This window comes from Chinchilla lanigera, unplaced genomic scaffold, assembly GCF_000276665.1.
Source record: "Chinchilla lanigera isolate Chin_1 unplaced genomic scaffold, ChiLan1.0 scaffold00061, whole genome shotgun sequence".
NCBI lineage: Eukaryota > Metazoa > Chordata > Mammalia > Rodentia > Chinchillidae > Chinchilla > Chinchilla lanigera.
Window position 1 is genome coordinate 6,919,899 of NW_004955462.1, and position 23,871 is coordinate 6,943,769.

The 23,871-nt window shown below is 42.2% G+C and overlaps 1 protein-coding gene across 2 annotated transcripts in view; it reads left to right on the forward strand.

Annotated features, from left to right (window-relative positions):
- The first annotated feature begins 6 nt into the window (after nt 1-6).
- Nucleotides 7-23,871, forward strand: part of Prrx1 (paired related homeobox 1) — a 71,829-nt gene continuing 47,964 nt past the window's right edge. For both annotated transcript variants that reach the window (XM_005398172.2, XM_005398173.2), the window contains exon 1: nt 7-916. In XM_005398172.2, the coding sequence (XP_005398229.1) occupies nt 676-916 (241 nt within the window). In that variant the 5' untranslated portion in view covers nt 7-675. The remainder of the gene's footprint in view (nt 917-23,871) is intronic.

Here is a 23,871-nt window from a genome sequence, read left to right on the forward strand (position 1 = left end):
TTTTTTACTTTTTTACGCCTTACGAAAAGTAAAGTGAGAATCCTGCTCTCTAATACATCTGCAAGACATCACCCTCTCCTGAAACTTTAGTCACTCCTGAGAATCCGCAGGAGTGCAGAGAGGGGGGAACACGTTTTCTTGAAGATGTTTTAAAGCTGGAACAAGCCTTCTTCTGTTGATGCTTGAACTCTTGCCGGGGAATAACTTTTTTAAAAAAACATTTTTTAAAAACCCACTTTGATTCTTCTCTCCCACCCCTTCTTCTCTCTTCCCTGTTTGCCTGACTCCCCCGCCCTGCTGGCCTGCCCTTCTCCTCTCTCCCCCTTATTCTTATTTTTAGTGTGCGCGTGGTGCGGACGCTTTTTGAGAATTGATTTTTTTTTTCTTCTGACCGAAACAGGGTAACTTTTTAATTTTATTTTTTGGTGTGGATTATCTCTCTCTGGACCGCGCCGGACTTGGCTTCAAGAAAGCAACCAAGGCTGCGGAAGGCTGCGGGTGCAGAGCGCTCTGCTCTGCAGAAGGGGTCCCCCGCCCTTTCCCCCACTTTCTCTCTCTCTCTCTCTCCACTCCCCCCTCTCTCTTCCCCACTCGCCTCCTCTCCCCCCTCGCCTCCACAGCCTTTGGTGTTGATTCGAGCGGGAAGAGGGGGGTGGGTGGGATCGAGGGGGGACCATGACCTCCAGCTACGGGCACGTTCTGGAGCGGCAGCCGGCGCTGGGCGGCCGCTTGGACAGCCCGGGCAACCTCGACACCCTGCAGGCGAAAAAGAACTTCTCCGTCAGTCACCTGCTAGACCTGGAGGAGGCCGGGGACATGGTGGCGGCGCAGGCTGACGAGAGCGTGGGCGAGGCGGGCCGGAGCCTGCTGGAGTCCCCAGGTCTCACCAGCGGCAGCGACACCCCGCAGCAGGACAGTGAGTGTCTGGGACTCTGGCGCTGGGCGGGGAAGCCGGGCGGCCTCGGGGTAGCTCGGGGTTTCTGGGAGAGCGGTGGCAAGCGCCTGAGAAGTGGTTGTCACCGTCAGGGAGAAAGGGTGATAAAGGAGGGCTCCGCCAGGCGGGCGCGGGAGAGGCGCCCGAGGCCTGGCGCTCTGGGTGCAGCTGTCTCCGCTGCATCCGCGTTTCGGCGAGGGTCGCTGCCTGATCACTGGCTGGCTAGGCACCCAGGGGCTGGGACAGTTCCTGCCCGGGCGCGATCCGGACAGCCAGCGGGTTACAGAAGTGAAGCACAGTCCACAGGACTGGGGCTGGGGAAGGCGCGGCGCTGGGATGGGGGCGCGGCTCTGGGGAGCGCTCGAGCAGACCGCCCGGCTAGCGTCCGGGTCCCCAAGCTGCTCTGTGCCCCCTGCTGTCGCCTCCACCTGCAAAGGGGTTTGAGGCAGAGTGAAAAGCCCTGCTGACTCGTGCACACTCAGGGGAAGCAAGGGAATGTCTTTTAGAGGTGGCTCTGGAGTCCCGCCTCGCGGGATCCCGCACCAGGCACAGACACGAGGAAATTGCGGGCTTCAGAGCTGAGGCCAGGGTCACATTTCAGGCGCTCTCTGCTTGTTGGCCCTGAGACCTGCATTAAAGTCCAAATACCAGCTTCCTTCCCCGGACTGACCGACTGATCCGTCGCATGAAGAGCTGCCTCGTCATTAACTTTGCCTTTAAAATGTGACTGAGAGTGTATCCGACGGTCCGAATGTGTAACAGTTCTGTCGGATCCACACAGACAGTCGCCTCTCTTCTCAAGGTTGCAAGATTTGAGCTTGGCTGGAAGTTCTCAAACGATCGCTTTCTGTAGCATTAGTGCTATTTCGTGAAATTTAGTAACTCCGGGAACCCACCCACGTTCTATGATTTTCACAAAACATTACTCATCTCAGACTTTCAAACAATAGACATAAAAAGCATACTGGGCTCGGGAACAGCTGGAAATGGCCTGGGCACCCTGGTGGGGCCCTAGCAGGCTCTCTAGATGAGGTGGAAGAGAGGCCAGGGCGCTCTTGCCCCTTACCCGGATTCTTCAGCTCGCTTTGGCGCTAGGATGAATGATTTTAGCCAGAGCTGATCACTGCACCCTATTATGCCCACTCGCTCTTGCAGAGGGTGAGGTGGATGCTTAAGGAGCTCTGACCTGGCCTCTCAGTAAGGAAAGGCAGACAATTTTGAGGAGGGAAGAGTCAGCGTGCCCAGCTGCTGCGGAAGGGTTGGTTCAGAGGCAGAGACGTTCTCTGTAGGGTTTTGGTACTTTGGAAGCTCCTGCTGTACGGTTCAGCAGGTTTTACAAAGTGTTTGCTAGGCACTGTTGGCTTTAACAAAATGCAATGAGAAATGCTATCATTTGTTTTGAACGTTTTACTAAGGAAAATGTAAAACATTCAAGAATGATATTTGGAAGCCAGTTCATCGATTCTGCAATTCTGACATTCCCATCTTGCCATGCCTAATTAGTAATCACAATATTTATACCTGTTTGGAGAACTGAAGGCTGAACTCCCAACAGAAAGCAGGACTGTGAAGAAACTGCAGTGTAGATCAGGGTGGGGCAGAGCAACAAGACAGTACCCTTTTGCCCCAAGAGAAGGCAGGATGATGTGAAAGCAGGACCAAGGCCAGGCACCCTCAACAAACCTAGGGCCCACGAAGGCCACCAAAATGCTGGACACTGCAGGGCAGGACCGGTTCCTTTGCTTTTTCCAATGGGTGGCACAGAAGAGCACTTCGGACTTGTCAAGCCATGCAGCAGTGGCTCTTGTGAGACCTAGGTGAGCCTGGTGCTGAGGCATCTGCTGAGGCATTGGTACAGCTTGTGAGGAGAGGCTCGGGATTGTGTACAAAGTTGCAGATGGTTTTCCAGGGAGAAGGGGCCAGGACTCTGGGAAATTGCTTCCCTTATACTGGAGCTCATCTTCTACTTGCCAGGCGTATCAAGGCCTTGTAGGGAGAGCTCACCTAAAGGAAACTGAGGCTCCGAAGGCCAGTGAGAGAGGGGGCACAGCACAGAACAGAGTCAATCAATTACAGATTCAGGAGAAGCCACACAATGCAGAACAAGGTGGTGCACCTAGGAATGCAGGCCTTGCTTTCCAGAGGATGATCAGGGGGTTATTTAAACAAGTAGTTTGTCACTTTTATAAGCAATGTTTCCTCAACCTCCTTCTTATTCTCCTCCAAGAGAACTGGAAGAGAATGAGATGTCTACTGATAGCAAGTGGCCAGAGGACCACTGTTCTGAGTTCTTGGGCTCCCACCAGGAGTTTTGAAGGAAGCTTTGTTATGAGCTACTTGGAAGTCTAGACTAGTGGGGTCGACAGCGTGGGGCCTCCAGCCTGCAGGGGACTGCTGAGGCTCAGACTGGGAAGCAGGGAAGAAGAAAAGGCAGAGAAGGGCTGGAGCAGCAGCGGTGCTGGCTAGAAGGACTGAGACTGAGGAGTCACACCAGGAGAGAAGCAAGGGACTGAGAACTGCCCCTGGGTAGGGCACTCCCTGCAGCCAGCTGAGGCAGCACTGCAAAGTAGGAAAAGGTTATCTGAGGGGTGGTGGGCAGTGAAAAGTTGCCTTTGACTCTTCCAGCTATCTAGAGTATCCTTGTTCTGTGTAAGTTTTGTGTTGGAGGAAATTAGCAAAACAGGTTCTACTACCTGTTCCGCTAAGCTCAATATTGGATTCTTAATTTTGTAACATTTTAAATTTCCATATTCTGAGTGTAGCAAAGAGGAGCTAAGCACGGTAGAAAGGGAGGAGGATTTCTTGCTGACTTTCCTACCTCCATCGGCAATCCAGTCTCCCTCCTCTTTATTGATACTCAGTGTATTTTCCTTTCTATAGACGAAATTCTTTCCTCTTTTGCCGATTCTCCCAACCCAGTAAATTTCTCAAACTTAAGGTTTCTTTAACTCTGTTAGCAATCCAGTGGCCAAGTGGAAATGTGGTGTGTGAGTGAGGGTGATGGCAGAACAGGAGCAACCAGGGAGAGGAAAGAGGAACAGGTCATACACACGGACAAGCACAGTTCTAGGAGGATCGCGCGTCTCGATGTCATTTCTTAATCTCAACTTCTGTAAACAAAACAAAACAAAACAAAACAAAACTCTAGCATTCCACGTTCCCAACCTCTAAATTAGTGAAACCAGATTGTCCTAATAAGACCTTTTGTTGGAAACACATGTAGTCATAAAAAGGTAGACGGAAAGTCAATTAGACACGCGTGCAACACAGGCACACTCCCCAGCCGTGCCAAGAGCACACCGGGCAGAGGCGGGATGCGAGCGGAGAACTGCGGCGCGGGAAACTGGTTTGTCACAAAAGGAGAGGAACAAATTCAGCCAGTGTAGCCCGCCCAGCCCACCGGCCACACGCTTGCCGGCCCATCTCCCAACTCCTCTTCGCCGTGGCGACAAACCCCCAGGAGAGCAGGAACGTTTCGTAGGGCGCTACCCAGCGGACATTCGCACCCAAGTCCTATCCAGTCCCCCAGCGTTTGTAACGCGGATGGGGCCCGAAGCCTGTCTCGCGCCACTGCCCTGGGATTCCGCCCGGGCAAGCTTCTGAATTTGAATTCAAGCTTCAGTTATCTGAATTCATCCGAGGAACCAATAAAACACATCATTTTAAGGATAGCCTGGAAATTTTTCACGTCAGACGGGTGGAGGTAAAACCCAGAATCGGGAGGTCCCTGAGTCCCCAAAGCTGAATGTGAAGACGGTGGTGAATTCGGTTTATTTTGCAAAACAGGGGAGGTCAGTGGCCTCCTCTTAAAATTTTGGAGAAATGGCCAGTCCGGTGACCCCTGCTGGGTCCGGGCAAAGGACGACTTCCCCTCTGAGGTGTTAGGGAGGCACTTTCGAAGTCTACTGCTTCGGGCTGCTCAAGAATCCTTCCTGGGGCTCCAGGTCTCTAGCTGACCGGGGGTGGTGGGGACGGCGTTATGGCCCCTGTTGTTCGCTTCACGGGGGAAGCCCTCTTGGACTCAGAGTAGATGTCGTGCACACAGGCATCTCGGCTTAGCGACCTCACCCGGTGCGCTCAGGTCAGCTTTGCTGCGTCCAGGCGGCAGCAGGGGGTCACTGGGTCCCTGGAGTTCCTTTGTCTTCGCAGGGACAGCATTTTAGATTTTACAACACTAGTGAATAAATCACCTCTAAACCAACACGATGTCACCCCCCTCGCTCCCTTTGCGAAAAGAGGCCCCTCAGAAGCAAAGACCCCTTCCTTTCTCTCTATTCTTCCCACATGGATATAGGTTAATACTCTCCCCCCCCCACACACACTCCTTTGCACTAAATGACAGCCGTAGATTCTCAACTAGGAGGGTCCCTAGACCAATTTGAATTTTAAAACTTAAAATGGTATGGTTCTTTTACAGTTCTGCTATCCTCTGCTTACTCCATGACTTTATTAGCTGGCCACTCCCAAAGCAGTCCCCCAGCCCCTGAGAACCCCTTTCCTCGACCGAAGCACTAGGGCCCCGTGTACCCGGTTGTTGCAAAAGTCTGTGCCCACACTGCATTTTCTTTTTTTAACTTTAGAAGAGATGGAACCAGCAGAAGCTCTATGAATAACAGCGCTTTGATATCTAGAGTATTTGTAGAGAAGTAGCTAAGGCTTGATTTATGCATGCTGTTATTGTTATTATTGCAGAAGACAGGAGATTGTAAAATGCAGAGGCTCAGCATCCCCTAGCCAAGTCTTTGTAAGTTTAATCAATAGGTCCTGCAGAGGTAAAGATAGACATTTACAAAACATAAACAAAAATTGGATGAGGGATCCATGTGGCCATTTCGTGTTCGCACATTTACCTGTGAATATACCGTGTGACAGTCTGACTGGACACTGGTTGTCCAACTCTCTATTTCACTTTGATGCAGTCACTTACCACTCCCAGGGCTTGGATGCTTTAACTCTTTTCTACAAGATAAAGAGAATGCATATGTCAACGGTTTTGTTGCTACGCATCCACAAGAATTTTTGCCACTGAAAAACCAAAAACCGTGCTGTGCAGGCTAACAACACTCCAGCGAAAGCTAGCACTCCCAAACAGTAATAAAAATATCAACAAAGCATCACAATCTCCTTTTCTCTAATTGCTGTTCCTTACTAATCCAGTACATGCAGAAATACACTGCAGAGAAAACTGAGGACCGGTCAGCAGCATTTCTGGGTTAGCAGGTTTATGTGGAAGTTGTTGAGCGCTGCTTCACAACTGTGGTCTAAGTACTGGTTATTCGTGGTACGAATTGTCTATCTCCAGTGCGGCACTCTCGAGGTAGTCATCTTACAGTGATGAGTAATTGATTTTCGGTTTAAGGTGTAAAGAAAGATTATTGCATCTCTTTGCCCCCTGGGATCACTTTTCTTAATGAAAAAATGTGAAGCTGATTACAAGGGTGATAGCCACTTTAATACAGGGGAGGGAATTATGGCATAAATGGTGCTTAGTTAAGGAAATTTTATGAAAGAAAACAAATAGCATGTCAGATCAACAAATCATTCATGTAAACAAGTGACGTTTCAGAAAAGTCTAAGGACCAAATCAGAATCATTCAGGAATAAAGTCTCAGTTATGATAAGAATACATTCTTTGGGAACCAGATGCTCCGGCCTCTTTGCTGCACTGCATAATGAGGAAGTTCTAATTTGCAAGACGTTTGGGGCTTATTTTTAAGATTATTTATAAATATCAGGTAGACTTAGCTTCAAATGAGGAATAAATTTGGAATACGTGCGTTAAATTGAATCTCCAAGATCCCAGTTAAGAGAAAGAGCAAGGGCAGGCAGGTCCTATGCCTGTTTTGTTTGGCTTTCATGGAGTTATTTAAAAGTAATTGGATGTTTTCTTAATGAGCAAGCAAGGAGGAGAGAAATACAACAGACTCAGATGCAGGAATGGAGCTCACACGGAGGCCTGAACAGCAGGCTGGTCTCACCTTTTTGGGAGGAGTAGATAGGAAACAGAAGACGAATTAATTCAGTGAAAATTTTTTCCTTACCCAGACCATCGGGTTTCAGTGCTCTGGGTCTCTGTCCAGGCACAGATTCAAACTTTCACCCCAACCCCGGCCTAAACCTGCAAGGTTGGAGGAGGCCACCACGCAGCCGCGGGGTGGACCGTTCAGCCGTAGCGCTCCTCTTGCCTTCTCCCGCCGAAAGGGGGCGCACCCTCCCGGGCCGGGCTGGAACACCTGCCTTCAAAACCCCTGGACTCAGGCGGGAGCCAGACTGGAAGACTTCTCGCATGGAGTGGCAAAACGTGGGAGCCACAAGAGCATTAATAGCGTGAATAGAAGACATCCACGGGGTTGTGCACATGCATGTCACGCACATGGAACAGTTGTAGGCCTCGGATGTCCTTCAAGAAGGTGGTCAGGATTTCCGGCTGCACAAGAGAGTTAGGAGGAGGATGGGCCTGGGGCAGGCCAGCTGGAGTCCGTTGGCACTAGATCTGGTGCCGAGGCTCCATGAGGAAAGAGGGTTTGACCCTGGGGGATTGGGTGGATTTTGTGTATTTGAACTCCTGGTATTTGAGGAAACAGGAGGAGAGGGGAAGATTTGAGAGATAGAGACCTGGCTCATGTCAGAGAGTTGCTGCAGAATGCCGCCAGAAACCCTCAGAGCCCCTTTGATCTTCAGGTAGGGCAGATGTTCTGGCCCCTTTCAGTTAGGCCCTGGGTTAGGGCAACTTTCTCCCTTGAGGAAGAACAACAGCTATCTCCAAGTCTTATATGAGCCTGAGACTTGCATGTCCCCAGACCAATTCCAGTCCTTGTATCTGACTCTTGGACTCCAGTGACTCTCCCAGTGCTCATTTATGGGCAACAATTTCAAGAATTTTACAGAACAGAAAGGATAAATTCTTAGCCCCTTCTATACATTTTGTGATTTTTTCTTAGCTTCTCTTCTTATCTGACATTGGGGGTGAACAAGAGGCGGCAACAAACTGACTGAATGAAGATACTGTTTTCTCAGCATGGATGCTGGCTAATACATACCTTTCATGATAATCTGAGCTGCAGCGCACACAAGAAACAGAAGCACAAGGCCAGAACTCCAAGGGAAATTGCTTTCCCACAGATGTTTGTCTGAGAATAAGAACATTCACCCCATTCACTTAATTTCTCATCATCAGTCATGTCATTATATTTTAGAGGACCTCGTAGTGCTGGAAGGTGGTATAGTTATAAATAAGCATAAAAACAGATGAGTGCTGTCCCAGTATATATATATATATATATATATATATATATATATATATATATGCACCAATGTTTTCAAAGAGGACTGAGATATACAACTTAAAGGCCAAGGGGGCCAAAATTTGGGCTAGAATGTGCTAAGTTTAATGATCTTGACTATGTGCAAAGTGTTAAGGCCCAGCCCGCACTTTGGGTTCATGGAGAGAAGCACAGTTTCTCAAGGTTCCACGTATTTTTAAACAAATTCAACCCTAGTCTGCATAGGCCTTGGTAGAACTGGCTTGGGTCTGGAGGGTCATGAGGGAGCCAGTGGTCCGTCCTTGTCTGTATCCATTCTCTTTTTCATCCTGCCTCTGCCCCAGCAGTTTGTCCAAGATCTGTGTGCTATAGGGAAAACTGGGACTTAGAGCAGCAGAGGTTCCCTATATAGTTTTTTTGACTCCCCAGAAAAAGATTGCTAGGCTGATTATGTGAAATGAGCCAGATATCTATACGTTTTTCCTGTCCTCTATCTCATTTTATAACAGCCCAGTTGGAGAGTTCTTGGGGATTATGACTTGGGAGAGAGGTTATCATTCTCTTCCTTTTTGAGATTACTCATAAATATATGGCATTTAAAGTTCTAAAGGACTAGATATCAAATCTATAACTTGTATTGGAACCTTTATACATTAGCATTTTCATATCTCACCATTAACCCAGACTGCGGTAATATAAATAATTATGTACACTGACTTTACTTTCTGTTTGCTACCAGTGCCATCTCCCTAAATACTGATATGGATTGAGGCAGCTGTGTAATACCAGGACAACTGTCAAAATATTGCCTGTGCTCCTTAATGCTTTAAAGTAATAGAATGGGCTCCTCCTTTTCAGTCAATCTGATCACCTTCTAATCTAGCCAAAGGACTAGACTCTTTGTTCTTTTTCTCACTCAATTCTCTTTGTCTCTGGGCGTGCCATTTCAATAACCATCTATATACTAATGACCCCTAATTTATACCTTTAAAACTCCCCCTGTTGGAGCTGAAGATCCAAGTACGACATTTGTCATTTGAATATCTCAAAAGGGCTTCAGTCTCAAAAACAGCAAAACTTAGAACTAATGGGCTCCCTTTCCCCAATGCGATCCTCTTACAGATTTCCCTATCTGTCTTAACACATGCATGCAAAACTCAGACACATCAGACCAGCCCTCGACCCTCCCCTCCTTATGCCTCTGTGCAACGCAGCTCATATCCCCGGCAAGTTTACTCTCCAGACTCACTGGCAGCCACCTACTCTTAAAATCCCCACCACATTTCACCTGCGCTGCTGTAACAGCCCCTGCGTAAGTGGCTTTCCCTGTATCCATGCTTGTCTTAATCTGTGTGCAAGTGATGAATGGAGAGGGTGGAATCGATCTTCAAAGCATTTCATTAAATGATTTGAGTGATAAATTAGTTTCTTCTACAAGCATATTATTTAAAAAGCACACCTCCTCCTTGTTTAGAACTTGCCATTGCTTTTTATTTTTTTCTACTTCAAGACTGCGTTGTTTATCCTGTTTTTGGAAAGTCATTCCTTATAGTTTAATATTTCCACCCTGCCCCAGCTACTTGCTGGTTCACACACATGTGCAGGTCTACCCACGCTAGTATCCAGGTTTCTGCCGTATCATGCCTTGTGAGAGCTTCTTTCACGGCCGAATTCCAGACCCTTCATAGCCCTTTCCTTAGTGCATATTCTAGAAATAATCAGTGCCTCCACAAATATTTTTTAAATATTTCCTACATTTTTCACAACTATTAATTTACTTTGAGAATTTTAAGACTAGAAACTTTGGAGGAGGATATATTTCACAGTGTATGACACAACTGCAGTAAGCAAATACAGTAAACTGGTCTTTTTTATTGTATAGTGTGTTTCTACTGTCTTTGTGCTCTGTGTGCAAGTAACTTTTTAAATTATAAAAATTTCTGAGTCTAGCGGTGAATGCCTGTAATTCTGGGATTCTGGGAGGCTGAGGCAAGAGGACTGAAATTTGAGCCCCTGTTGGGCACTTTAGAGAGTTAGCTAGGCCTGTCCTCAAAATAAAAAATAAAAGAAGGGTTGGGGAAGTAGCTCAGTGTGAAGGCCCTTGGCTCAATCCTCGGAACTGATAGAGAAAAAAAGAATAATAACAAAATACTATATGTGCTCATTTTAGAGAAATACATTATTTCATTATTTTACATTAAATGTTCAAATAAAAAAGTGAAGTAACCTGTATTTCATGACCTTGAAGGTAAATGCAGTTAACATTTTGATGTTAAAATATTTTCTTTTTAATTTTGTGCATAATTTTGGATTATATTGTATTAACATTCTGATTTTTCTCTAATTACTGATTTTTTCTCTAATCAGTGGAAGAATTCAAAATTCTATTTTCAAAAATCATGTTTCCCCCAAATTAAGAAAATCATTTCACCTGCTTGTTCTCATTACAAAGATTAAACAAACACAAAAGAACATAGCTTTCCTAAAGGTTATGTGAGCTTTCTCAGGTCCCATTTGATACATTTCCATCGCTAAAGTCCTTCCAAGGAAGTGGTTTCTTCTAAGAAGTGATCTGTCTCCCTTCCTTCTTTCCTTCCTTCCTCTTTCTACCTTCCACCTTCCCCCTTCCTTCCTTTTTTCCTTTCTGGGTTTTTTGCTTTGTTTTGTTTTTCTGCTTGTTCTAGCTGGGAATCTGCTAGATGTCTACTTTTGAAGTTGGAAAAGCCTGCCTAATACTTAAAGGACATTCTCAGACAATATTTAGAGAAGTACTAGTCACAAGATTTTACATGCTAAGGAAGAGCTAACAAAATGAGCACAGTGGGGCAAAACATACCACAGGGAACTGAAAATTTTTCTCTTATTGTCAATCCCTGGATCTTGAAATTTCTTTTATTAAATGTCTTGAGACTCATACATGCTTTTGTAGAAAAATAAGGAGGAAATGGCATTTATTTCTCTGCACCAGGAGTGAAAGAGGCATCTTTCCAGACATGGTAATATGTTTTGACAAAGGTAGAAGCACTTACAAAATCAGAGATAATGCATTTTTATTGGACATGAACTTTTATTTAAAGTGATAATTATAACAAAGATATAAATGATTATTATTTGGAAGTCTATTTAAAATAGTCTCAGGCAAGTTGGCATTAAAACATTTGAATCCAAATATTTTAGGGTATTAAATAGGGCTATAAAACTCATGTCAAAATTTAAAAATTATAATTAGAAGTATCGTATATCTTACAATAGTTCTCTTTTTTTATGAGAAAAGGGGAAAGAATAATCACCAGTTTTTGAGAATTAAAAAGCACACTTGCCCAATAAAAGTCTTTGCCTTTCTCCACATTGCCTCTTTCTAAGAGAGGAAAGCAAAGGAACCACCCAGAGAGCTCCATGCCTATAACCAGATGTGCTGCTCAGCAGCTCTAATCCTCAGATCGGGTGAAGGCCACAGGATGAATCCTCAACACATTTAAGAAATAAAACGTAATTTAATTCATTAATCATGGGGCAGAAATCTGCAGTTTTGCTAGACATATTTCAAAGACTGAATCCCTTCTGACAAGAGAAACAGAAAATAATACCACTGCACATTTGACTGTTACAGTCTGTTCTCAACTTCCCTCAGGGACGATGAGATTTTTCCAAGTGTGATCATTTTTACTCAGAATATATGGACTACTTTTTAAAATTTTAATTGCCCTTTTCTTTCTTTCTCACCCCACCTCAGCATTCTCCTTTCCTGGAGTGGTGAGAATATTTGTTTTCTGCACTGCTTTAGTTATTTTGGTTTAAAGACTCAGTGCTACCTTGAACAGGCAGGGAATTTAGCCTGTGTTGGGATAGGCCTAGAAGTACAGTTATTTCAACTGAACTAACATACCCAAATTGCTGTTGTACTTAATTCGTTTCCCTGATTACTTATATAAACTGAAACTTACTTTGTCATAAAGTATTCATCATTTGAAAGTTAAGGTGAGATATAATATGAAGTATATTGCAAACTATAAGAACATATACAAATTCTACATTTACAAAGCCAATTCTGAGAGGCAGGTAGAGATAGAATAATTATTTTCTCTTTTTTGCATACTTTCATTTTACAGATAAGAAAATTGCAGCATGAGGAATTATACCAAGCTACTATAAAGTGACTTGGATCTTGCTCTTCTGATCCCATGTTAATTTTTAATTGCACCCTACTAGCTTTGAAGTCAACCGCGTTCTTTTAAAGGCATTATTGTCTAGTGGGTCAAGAAGGTGGAGTCTAGCATGCCATTTCACAATACATTGACATGCTGCATAAATATTTCTTTTCTTTCTTTCTTTTTTTTTTTTTTTTTTTTTTTTTTGAGACAGGGTCTCCCTATGCAGTTCAGGCTGGCCTTGAACTCACTTTGTAGCCCAGGCTGATCTCGAACTCACAATGATCCTCCCACCTTAGCCTCCCAAGTCCTGGGATTACAAGCATGCACCGCCACACCCAGCTGACATGCTGCATAAATATTTCTAAATCTATTTCCTTGTCTTCTTTTTAAAGTGGGTTTGGAACTTCTGTGGTATCTTCTTCATGGAATGCATTAGGCCCAAAGATTGTGCCTGTGGAAATACTTGCAGAATAAGGGGAGCTAGATGTCAGTATATACAGAACTTCCTATCATATCATCAAAGAAAGCTAAAAAGATCAAAATGCATTTCATTAGATTTATAGAAAACTCTCAAAAACTAAGAAATCTTTGGGAGGTGAGGATATAGTCCAGTGGTAGAGCATGTACTTAGCATGCATGAGGTCCTGGAGTCAAGTCTCAGTCACATGCACGCACACACACACACACACACACACGCACATGCACACACTGCAAAATATTTCATTTATATTTAGAAACGTTAGGACTTCTCATGTATTTTACTTTGGGTTTAGAAAATTTTATATTAAATTATGGTCCCACCATTTACTTGCCACTTAATTTTAAGTAAATCTTTAGGTCTTAATGTTCTCATCTAGAAAAATGGCATATTAATATATGTTACATAGATTCCTCATTTGGAATAAGGAGAAAGTGAATGCAAAGTGCCTAGCACCCTACACCCTTGCCATTGAAAGCCTTCAAATAAATGCTTGCTCTTTTACTTTTTCTCCACGTCTCTAACATCTCTGACAACACTTAATCCAGGCATATCTATCTCTCTCTCTCTATTTTTCCAGTGTGGTTTCCCAACCAATGTTGGAAGCCATTTAATATCGCCCCAAATTAGAATATTCCTATACTCCAAAAGTCACACTCTTGCAGCACGTCACTCTAAGTGGAGTGACTAAGTAGACATCCGTTCTTAATCTACAGTTAGAAACCAAGGCCCCATGACTTTTATCATGCTCATAAGGCCCCATCATGAGTGCTAGGCAGAGCCAGGAGTTTGGCTTCAAACTTCCCGATATCATTCTCCCCCTCAGTTCATCCTTCCTCTCTCCAGCATGCAGTATTCTTCAGATGGCTCCAACCTTTTCTAGTTCCATTTGTTTTAGCCATCATTGTGAACTTTACACAGAATGAAGAAGATGAATCCCTTCCTTCTGTTTAATTTCTGAATTTTATAGTGACCATATGATACATGCTTAGGATACAAGGTATCAAGACCTCTTATATGGAACCTAACAAAGCCAGTAAGTTTCCAGGAGACAAGGCATGTTACATTTGCTCAGTAGGATAATGCCTCTGACATAACACTAATGTATGCCTCCACTGAGATTTTTGTGGCCTTTACTTACTGTTTTTTTTTTGTACATGTGTAATACCATGGTAACTGCAGTTTTGTATAAAGATGCTATTCTTTTTCCAACTTACATATCTTAACCAGTTGAAGAAGTAAACACTTCCTCGATTTGATATGTGACTTGTTTTCATACATATTGCCTTGAAATATGATAAGTCTGAAAGACATATAGACTGCATTTCTGTACCATGAAGTATCTAGGACTGTATTTTTTTTTTTACCAAGTGGCTAACAATAAAATCTCCCTGGCATTCTTGGGTAATACATCAGCATGGCTAACATCTGTGGTACATGTGGAGGAAAGCTGGTCCCTGTAGGGAAGGCATTCTGACAACAGTTTATTGCCAGGCTTTTGTGCTAGTGGCCTGGAGAAGCAGCTCACTATGAGCCTATGTTAAGAGCTAAGCAGATCATCCCCTAAACACACTAATTGGGTGTTAGGCAAAGATTATGTGCACAGCTCTGTTGGGAATAGCAGTTCTGACATCTGAAAAAGTGTGTGTGCTTGTAAAAATACTATCCTTATTTTACCATATCATGTAGAGTCTACTTTGGAATGGGGGTAGCTCTTGGTGACTGTTCTCATTTCGAGAGCATGGAGTCTTTTCTCCTCTAGAAAAAGTTTCTCTCAGCTTTTGTTTTCTTTATTTCTTTCTTCTATGACCTTTCTATATGCGGTTCACCTCAAATGATTGAGAGAAAAGAGACAAAGAGCAACAATAAAGTATCTTGTTCTTTTTCTAATATGTTTACACCCTAATTCTGTACATGGGCAGTGTGATGCCTGGCTCACTTGCACTAGAATGAAATAAGGCTTCTTAATATGCAGACTCCCGGGCCTCCACACACCTGGTGACTCAGAGTCTCTGCCACATGTGTATGTTAAATGTCCCAAGTGATTTTTATATGTCCCAAAGTCTGTGAACACTGACCATGACCACTTTCTCCCATGGTCAATGGTAGTCAATACTGTAATTCCTTGGAGACATTGGTGGCATCTTGTGTGTGTCATTGTTACACTATCCAAGTGTCAGGCTTATCTCTTCAACCAAGTACATGCAGTTTTGATCACAAGGGTGAGGAGGCAGATATTTTACACCTTAGAGCACTGATCATGGTGCTTCTCTTGCTACGAATGGCTTGTAAGCAGATTTTGAATATTTAAATATATGAACAAATACGTGAGAAATAAAGAGCACACATACAGCATTTCTATGTGCCTGGGACTGAAAAGTTTGAGGCAACTATTAGAGAATGTAGAAATCTTAAAACCAATCTTAGATGATCATTATCTCTGCACTTGTTCTGGAAGAAAAAACATGTTTTAAAAAGTGGCAATTTATCATGTGGATTCTAATATTTCAAAACATCTCTATGTAAAAGTAAGTTTCCAGGTGAAAGTATACCACTCAGCAAGCTCAGAGGAGGAGAACAAGAGAAGAGGGCCCTTGAAGAGGTGAGAACGGAAAGTTTTCTTGGAGCCATGTCTGTGGCAGAGACCACTACTGAATTCCAGACCTCTAAGCCCATCTGGGATCTTTGGTGACATGAACTTTGCTCTAGTAGTTTATGACATCACTGGAACCCCCTTGGTGGAATTACAACTCCATAATTTACAGTTGATTCTTGTTTATTTTACATTTAATCATTTGTGTAGCACACTGGCTGCATACCCAAGGGAGCTGTGTGGTTATGCTCCTGCAAATCTTCTTGTTCCATAATTGAGTGCGTCAGAAGTTATTTGCCGAGTGTGATAGCACCCCACATTTCAGGCCTTGCAGATGCTAGTCCTAATGTGATTGTCCTGAAAGTTATCCTGGTGAATTACCTTCTCAATGAGTTTTCCTTTTGGGCAAGCAGTTACCAGCGGTGGCTCCCAAACCAGCTTAAATATGGTTTTCTGAGTAGCAAGCAGAGTGCCTCCATAGAAAGATAATCCCTCATGTGAGACTGCCTTCCATAAAGTAGCTGTAGATCATGGCTCTATTCCTTTTGACCCATGGATACCCATGGATGGATGGATGATACAACAAAGAAGTTTCTGAGTAAGTGAGAGGACTCTGGAGTTCCCTCCACATTTCTCTGTTTTTGCCTCTCTAGCTTAGAAATTATTTCATTCAGTGAGTACCTTGGAATCTCTCAGTAGGATGAGGGGCCTAAAAGAAAGAAATGAAAATTTATGCCTACCCACCATGGGCTAGATACTATGGTGGGTGATCCATATCAATTAGCCTGTTAACATATTCACAAGAATGATAAGTGGTAGATAGTATCACCCCAATTTATATAAAGAGTTTATATATAGGGGTTTGAAATTCAGAAGAGGGTGGGCAACTTTCTTGACGCCTCAGAGCCAATTATTAACAAAATCAAATTTATCTTGTTCTTTCTGGCACACTGTATGAATTTGGAAGAGTGTACAGTCACATTCCTGTGACATTTATTCAGTAAATCTAGAGTTACTGTAAGTGCAAAACCATACTGTGTATGATATCTTTACAAAGAGAACTTCCTCATGGCACTATATACTTTGATATCTAGGGCAAAATTGAGGTTATTTACAGGCCTAAGTGAATGTGATTGAAGGAGTGGGTTGGAAGATAGTATTAGAGAAAAAGCAGGACTGAGTCAGAACTTTCCTGAAAGTGAGGAAAAGGGTTGATCGTGACCATAGCCCATGCTAACAGTATGATCTTGAATATACCATCAAACCCTGTGAGCTCTAATCTGAGAAACAGGAATAATAGATATATCTTCTGTACAAGTCTATTGAAGGTTAAATCAGGCATGTGTAGGAAAAAAGCCAAAAGTTCTGATTACATTATTTCTTGCTGTAGGAATGAGTTGTTTTTTTCTAAAGTCATGAATTGGATTTTGTTTGAAAGATTCAGAGAGTCACTTCTAATGAGCCATTTGGAACCGAAAATTCCTTTATCCAAATGCAGTGTGATTAGATGCTGATGAGGTTCCCAGGAAGCCTGAAAATGAGTATAATGTGTGACGTAGCTGAGCTGCAGTGTTGATGAACCAGGCCGATATTGCAACCTGAAGGAAGTGGATTTGTACCTCAGTGGTGAGGAGGAAGAGCAGTATGGCCCTTCCCTAGTATTGGTGTAGGATCCATGCTAGGCACAGCTCCATGAATTGAATCCCTGAATGGTTTTCTCCTGTATTCTCCCTCAGCCACCAGTGGCTGGGTTAGGCTGTCCTTGTGCATGCTCCCATGTTGCCGTTCAGAACATTGTCTCATAGCCTGCCTTCTTCAAGAACATTAAGGAAGCTTTGGTGCCTCAATCATCGTTCTCACCCTTCTCCTTTAGAGTTCCCTGTGAAAAAGACAAACACATAGCTGTCAATACTGTACTGAACTGTTGTCACTTGGTCAAACACTCCGCAAACCATGGACACCTTGAGCCTTGATGATATAATAAACCGAGAGCCTGGGTTTATGTCTGTTGTGTTGGTATATCAGGCTCCCTTTCCACTGTCTTTCTCTTTTTTTTCACTTGTGTTTTTTTTGTAAACTTAAAAAATACATATGGAATACTTACTACATACTTATTCTAGGTGCTGGGGATATGGCAGGGAACAAAGAAGCCAAAATGATTTTTCTCATAAACCCTACATCCTCCTGAGAAAGAGAGGCAACAGACAAGTAAATAAACAAACACCTAGGTCAACAATTCAATTATGATTATAGAAAAGTTCTGTGAAGGAAGTGAAGCAGGCTTATAGGAGGAAGGATCTCAATAAAAAGGGGAGCTAAGCATATAGGAGTAAGGTGAAGAGGCTCCCAGCCAGAGGGAGAGAACAACAAATACAAAGACACTGGGGCAGGAACAAGCTGGTATATCCAGGAATAGAATGAAAGCCAGTGTGCTCAGAAGACCAAAGGGCTACAGGTGAGCTGGGCAGATCCTTGGAGCACTGACTCGGGGCACCCACTTTTTAAAGCCTTTTCTATTTTGAACCCAGTTCTCTCTCAAAAGTTCAAGACTTTCTATGATGAGCTCCCTGGGAACAGTTGAGAGAGGAGAGAATGGCTATATGCAGTGGGGCATGAAGTGGAGCAACTTTTTCTTTAGTTCCTCATTTGAAGATTTCCAGCCTGTAATTCAGGTACTGCCTGTAATTTTCCCAAAAAGGAAGGGCTCTGTTTAAATATTGCTAAAGCAGCCTCTTTGTAATTTAGCAAAACATCACAAGGTAGCATTGCCAAAGACTACAATTCAGATATGTGAAAACTTGTGTACCCGAAATGTCCTAGAAGTATTTGTGTTCCTGGGTTTGAGCCCTCCTCTTTAAGATACATGTGTTAATGGAGTCAAAATTCAGAACCAGACATTTTCTCTAAAGAGTGAAATCAAAATTATAGTCAGATGAGCTGAAATCTGATAATTATGCTTACTACTGGCCATTCTGCTGATAAATATTTATTGTATTTAGCACCATACCAAGCACATGGAAGGATATGAAAGAATTATATTACATAGCCTCTTGTCATCTAATTGGTGAGAGAAATGTAATCTTGTGCCTCCCTTAGCTACCACTCAGCTGAATGCAACATTTCCAATCCTGAGATCACTTCCAACCTGTTCCTCCTTTTTTCCCTAATATTTAATGATACCTCTAACCCCCAGTTGCACCCTGTTCAAAATTTCAGCAGCACCTTCAACTCCTTGCTATTGTCATTCCCCAAGCTTGCTTCTCAGGTCTACCCTCCTTTCCCAGGGAAGATAAGTTATTTCACGGTGGCTTGTTCACAACTTTTCCTATAGTTCTTTATACATGGTCTGTGACCCTGAAGTGATTCCAATTTGTGGATATCTCAAACCTGTAAGAAACTATTATTGGGAAATTATCAAATAACCTATTGGTCTAGCTCTGAAACATGATTTTGAACCCCAGATATCTCAGACATTCTGCAGCATAGGTTGTCATGACAGAGAGTTAAGAAATGCTTCATTATTTCATCTTTCACAGCTGTCTGAAACTTCCAACAAAGCCAGTATACTTTCTATGATTTTATTTGTTTGTTTTTTGTTTTGTTTTTCTTCTGGTACCAGGAATCGAACTCTCAACCTTGCGCTTGCCAGGCAGGCGCTTTGCCGCTGAGCTAAACCCCCAACCCCCTTTCTATTATTTTAAAAAGAATTTGGCAAATGATATGTTATAGTTCACACAATCCTATATGCAATTGATTAAGCAGACTATGCCGAAAAATTCAGTGGAAAAGTAAAACTGGATACCATATAAGAGGAACTGTGGAACAAGATATAGACATCTGATTTCCAAATGTCAGTTTAGACCCCATTAGTTTATTAATGTCTCAAAGCAGGAAATTTGATCAACATTTTTCCTGTGGCTTAGAACAGGGCTTATTTGAGGTTATTTGAGGTCCATATCTTATTTTGAGCTTTTGCAGATGTCTTCATTAATGGAAAAATGGAAAGAGGAAATTGAGTCAGAACAAGCCAGTGTACACCAACCATAGCTAGACCCACCAGCTCTATTCATCTCCTGATGCAGAAAGACAGAGAACAACGTGAGGTGTCAGGCCTGCAGCATGACAAGCCACTGAGCTCAGGCTTGGGAAGTCTTGTCAGACAGTAACTCAAGTCAGGACTAACAGCTGACTAGGGAACATCTCAGCATTCCGAGAAGGCTGCCTTGAAACTATGGGATCTCTGAGGTACTTTGCAGGCCATGTCAGATGGGGGATGATCTGGGAGTTAAAGTGCTTCCATCCAGTATCAGATGTTTAAAAACTATTCATTTGGATAGATGGAGATTAAAAGAACTTAGAACTTAGAACTTCGAGTCAGAAAATCTAATTTCCATTCTTACCTGTTTCTGCCTATATGTGCCACTCCTGGCCTCTATGCCTATCTAGAAAGAGGACGTGATAACGCCTACTTGTTTAAAAAATCATGGGCTCTTGAGAGAACACAATATGAAGGAATGGATGTGTATGGTTTGAGGTCTGATGAACATTCTACAAAGCCCCAGTATAACGAGAGGATAACAAATTGCTATGGTTTTAAAGGGTAGGTTTTTCGTATTTTTCAGGGTACAAAGGTAGAAGCAGCATTTAAATGAAGCCTAAATGTAGTAGAACTTTCCTTTTTTATTACAAGTCAGAATATTGTATGTTAAGCACAGAGTGAACACTAAAGCAAAATCAGTGGGACAGGGACCTGTTCAGTTCCACAAGAACCCTCCCAGGGCTGAAGGGTGAGGCTGGTGAATTTCCTTGGCAGTAGCTGACACTGCTTCGTTCTGTTACAGACCCGATGATTCCCAGGCTGTCAATGTGACACCTTTCACCAGCATGAAACTCACTTAAAAATAATTTGAAGCAGCATTAAATTTTTTAAAAGCCTGGCACCTTTTTACTTAGGGATACAAAACCAATATATATATGGTTTAGAGTGTGGAAATGGTGGCTTGGAGAAAACACTGGCCTAGAAGACCAAAAACCTGAGAGGCAAAAGCGGCAGCTCTGTTTTTTCAACCCAGCTTCTCTTTAAAGAAACTGCAGCAGCTCTGGAGAGCTGGGGAAGCAGAATGGAAGAGAAGTGGAGAGAGAATTTCTCGTTCAAATAATCTCATGGTTTTCAGCAAGGTCAAAAGTCTGAGAGTTCTGCAGTGCCTTGGGGAGTGGGACTGAGAAAAATGTGACTTGCCAAGGTCAGCGATTTCTGACACTGATGTAAATTCTAGTCTTGAGGCGGGGTGGGGGTGGGGTGGCTGTTTGGTGAGAACAGAGGAAGAGGTGGCATGAATGGATAACATTTAACACGGACAGGAGACAGGCGGCTGCAGTGGCTGGTGCAACCAATTTCTTTAGAGACATTTCCAGAACAAACAGAACCACCTCTTCATTGCCTGCATGTGGATTCCCCACTTCATGGGTTCTTTTCAAAGTCTGCAGTTGACACCTCCACTTCCCCACACCACAGTTTCTTCATTTTATTATGGGCCTGCACATTGAGAATCAAAGTGGAAACTATACCTTGGCAAAACTAGGTTTAGAAATGTAAGCCTCCCAGATAAATAAAAATGAAACGCTATTTAAATTTTAGCAAGCGGAAATACACAGACTTTTTTTTTTAAATATCCTGCTTTGGGGCATGGAATTAACATTCATTGAGTGTCTCGTAAAGGGTACGCTTTGCTTCTCTGCATTAGCCAGAATAAACATGGACTGACTGGACACTTCCCCACCTACACTCCAAATGCAAGCCATTTAAGTTTTCCTACCAATATAGTAGTGTTTTTCCCTCCAGATAACCACAACTTTAAACCACAAAACAAAATGCAATTTCTATAATAATAAGAACTTTTAAAAAACAGTCACCTTAATCATTTAGGATTTTCCTTTTTTTCTTTATCGCTCTCGCATTCTCCCACTCTCTCTCTCCCTCTCTTTTTCCTTCCCCTCCTTTCACTTTAAAAGTCAGAATACTGTGAGTGAAAAACAATACAAACACTAAACAGGCAAATTTCAAACTTCATATGTTAGAGCTGCTTTTTAAAATGAGAAAATTTTGGCATTGCACACTTACAGCCTGTTGAAAGTGTTAATGAGCAAATCCACTGGAAGAATGTACTTGAAACTGAACGAGGATTCTTGGGCTATGCCCCTCTTAGAGGTGATCTTTGTGAATACTCAGGGTTGGCCCAGGACATTTGTGAGTTCTTCCTTTCTTTTCTGTCCTAAGCTGTCGTGGAAGAGCTTTGATGTGGCATGCGGACCTGGTTCAGCATCCTTTCCCCGTGTCTCATTGTTCTATGAAGTTGCTGTCTGACCCTCACTTTCCTTTTCTCTGCAAGGAGGACCATAATGCCTTTCTTATAGCTTTTTAGTTAGCATTAGGTGAGATTAGGCACCGACTGTCCTCAGCAAAGAGCTTGGCCTGTAGCAAGTCCTTGTCAAATCAAAGTTATTTAATAATAAATACTTGGACCTTATTCTACAATTGGACAGACACAGTGGAGTCTTTTATCACTCAGGCATAAAAACTCTGTGGATATTTCCTTGAAATATTTGTAAACATCTGGAAACAATTTAGTCTGAGGACACTTTAGGTAACTAAAGGGACTCATTCTCAAAATGAATATATAGTCTCAAAAGACTCTGAGGTCAAAGAGCAAGTGACCAAATACTTCTACTCAATCCAAAAAGCTTTGTGGTGAGAGGAAAGGAGAAAAGAAACAGAAAAGAAAAGGACTGGGAAAGATAAATAGATTTTGCTTAACCCTAAGCAACAAGAGTATTTTGACTGAGAACATGTTCCTTACTCTATAATTTAGAAGACAAAGAATCTAGGCTATACATCCATTTAATTGCACTAAATTCATTGCTATAATTCTCAAGAATAATGTCATCATCTTTCTGTTAACTTAAGGATCTTGGAAGATAAAATAAATCCTAGAGCTTCCTATTGTTTTTGGACCCAGAAAGTGATGCAAATAAGAACTTAAGGAAACACACTGAAAGTATCATGTGGGTCAGAAAAGGATAACATTACATAATGCTAATATTTATTTCAGGAATAGGACCACTAGGACAGAAAATAAGGTATCTGACCTTTTTTCTATTTTTTTCTTAAAAATTTCTTTTATTTAACTAATCCACCTGAAAAATCAATAGAATGTTTTAAATGTACTCTTAAAGATAGCATTAAATAAGATATTTTCTAGTTTCCAGATTTTAGTTTTTCTTTAAAATTAATTTCAGATTCATGCTTAAATTTATCTAGAAACTAGAAATTTATTCAGCAGCAAATTTTATTTTAAAAAGGTGAGAATTATTACTTATGCATACCTCCTACCATCTGCTATTAGTTTCATAGAGGAAAGAACTTTCTAGTCTCAAGTAATAAAATGATTGTACAATCAAAATGAAATAAATGAGTTTATTTAACTCACGGAAAACTTTACTGTGATGTACTTAATTCCTTTCATTTCATTGTGAAACTCGAAAAAAACTGTCATTGTTCTAAGAATTATTTTAACTTTTTTTTTTTTGTCTTTTTAAGACAATGTTTCCCTATGCAGTTCAGGCTGGCCTTGAGTTCATTTTGTAGCCCAGACTGGTCTCGAACTTGCAACAGTCTTCCTGCCTCAGCCTCTCAAGTGCTGGGATTACAGGCGTGCACCACCACACCCAGCTGTGTTCTGACAGTTGTTTGCTTAGAATCTCTAATTGAATCTCTAATTAAAATGTTACTTTCCCCTGTATCTTAACCTATAGTCACTGACTTTATTATTGAAATTCAGTTGATGATTTATGGTAACTCAAGTTCAAATAAAAATTTCTGTTACACTTTATGCACCTTTTGGTTCTTACTGACAATAGAATTTATCAATATGTCTCCAAACTGATAGAACACTTAAAGCTAGATGAAGATGATCTGGGCTAAAAGTATATATCTGAGAAATTTTCTTCAAGAATTACTGATTTGAAATTATGCTTCATTAGCACATATCTTTGTACAGTTCTTAGAACATAGCAGGCAAAAGTCATTGCTGGCTGTCACAGGCTACATGGTATCATAGATGGCAGTTTTGAGTTTACATAATCCAAATGACAAAATATAGTTCATTTACTACAAAAGACTTTGAAGTGGAATCTACAGTGGAAACTTATTTCACAAGGCTGAAAAGATTGAAAACATTCTTAGTAAAGATGTGAGTGGAAATAAGACTGTTTAGAGGCAGATTTGTATGTAATCTCATATGTAATCTTGTTTGTGATCATATGTCAAGAAACACTTTTTTTTTTTAAACTTTCAGTGTATGGTTCCAGGGTTCAAATATCAATTACCTTAAAAAAATCATTTTCATTTCTTAGATATTTTTCTTGCTTTTGGGCACCAGGTGGCGATATGGGGT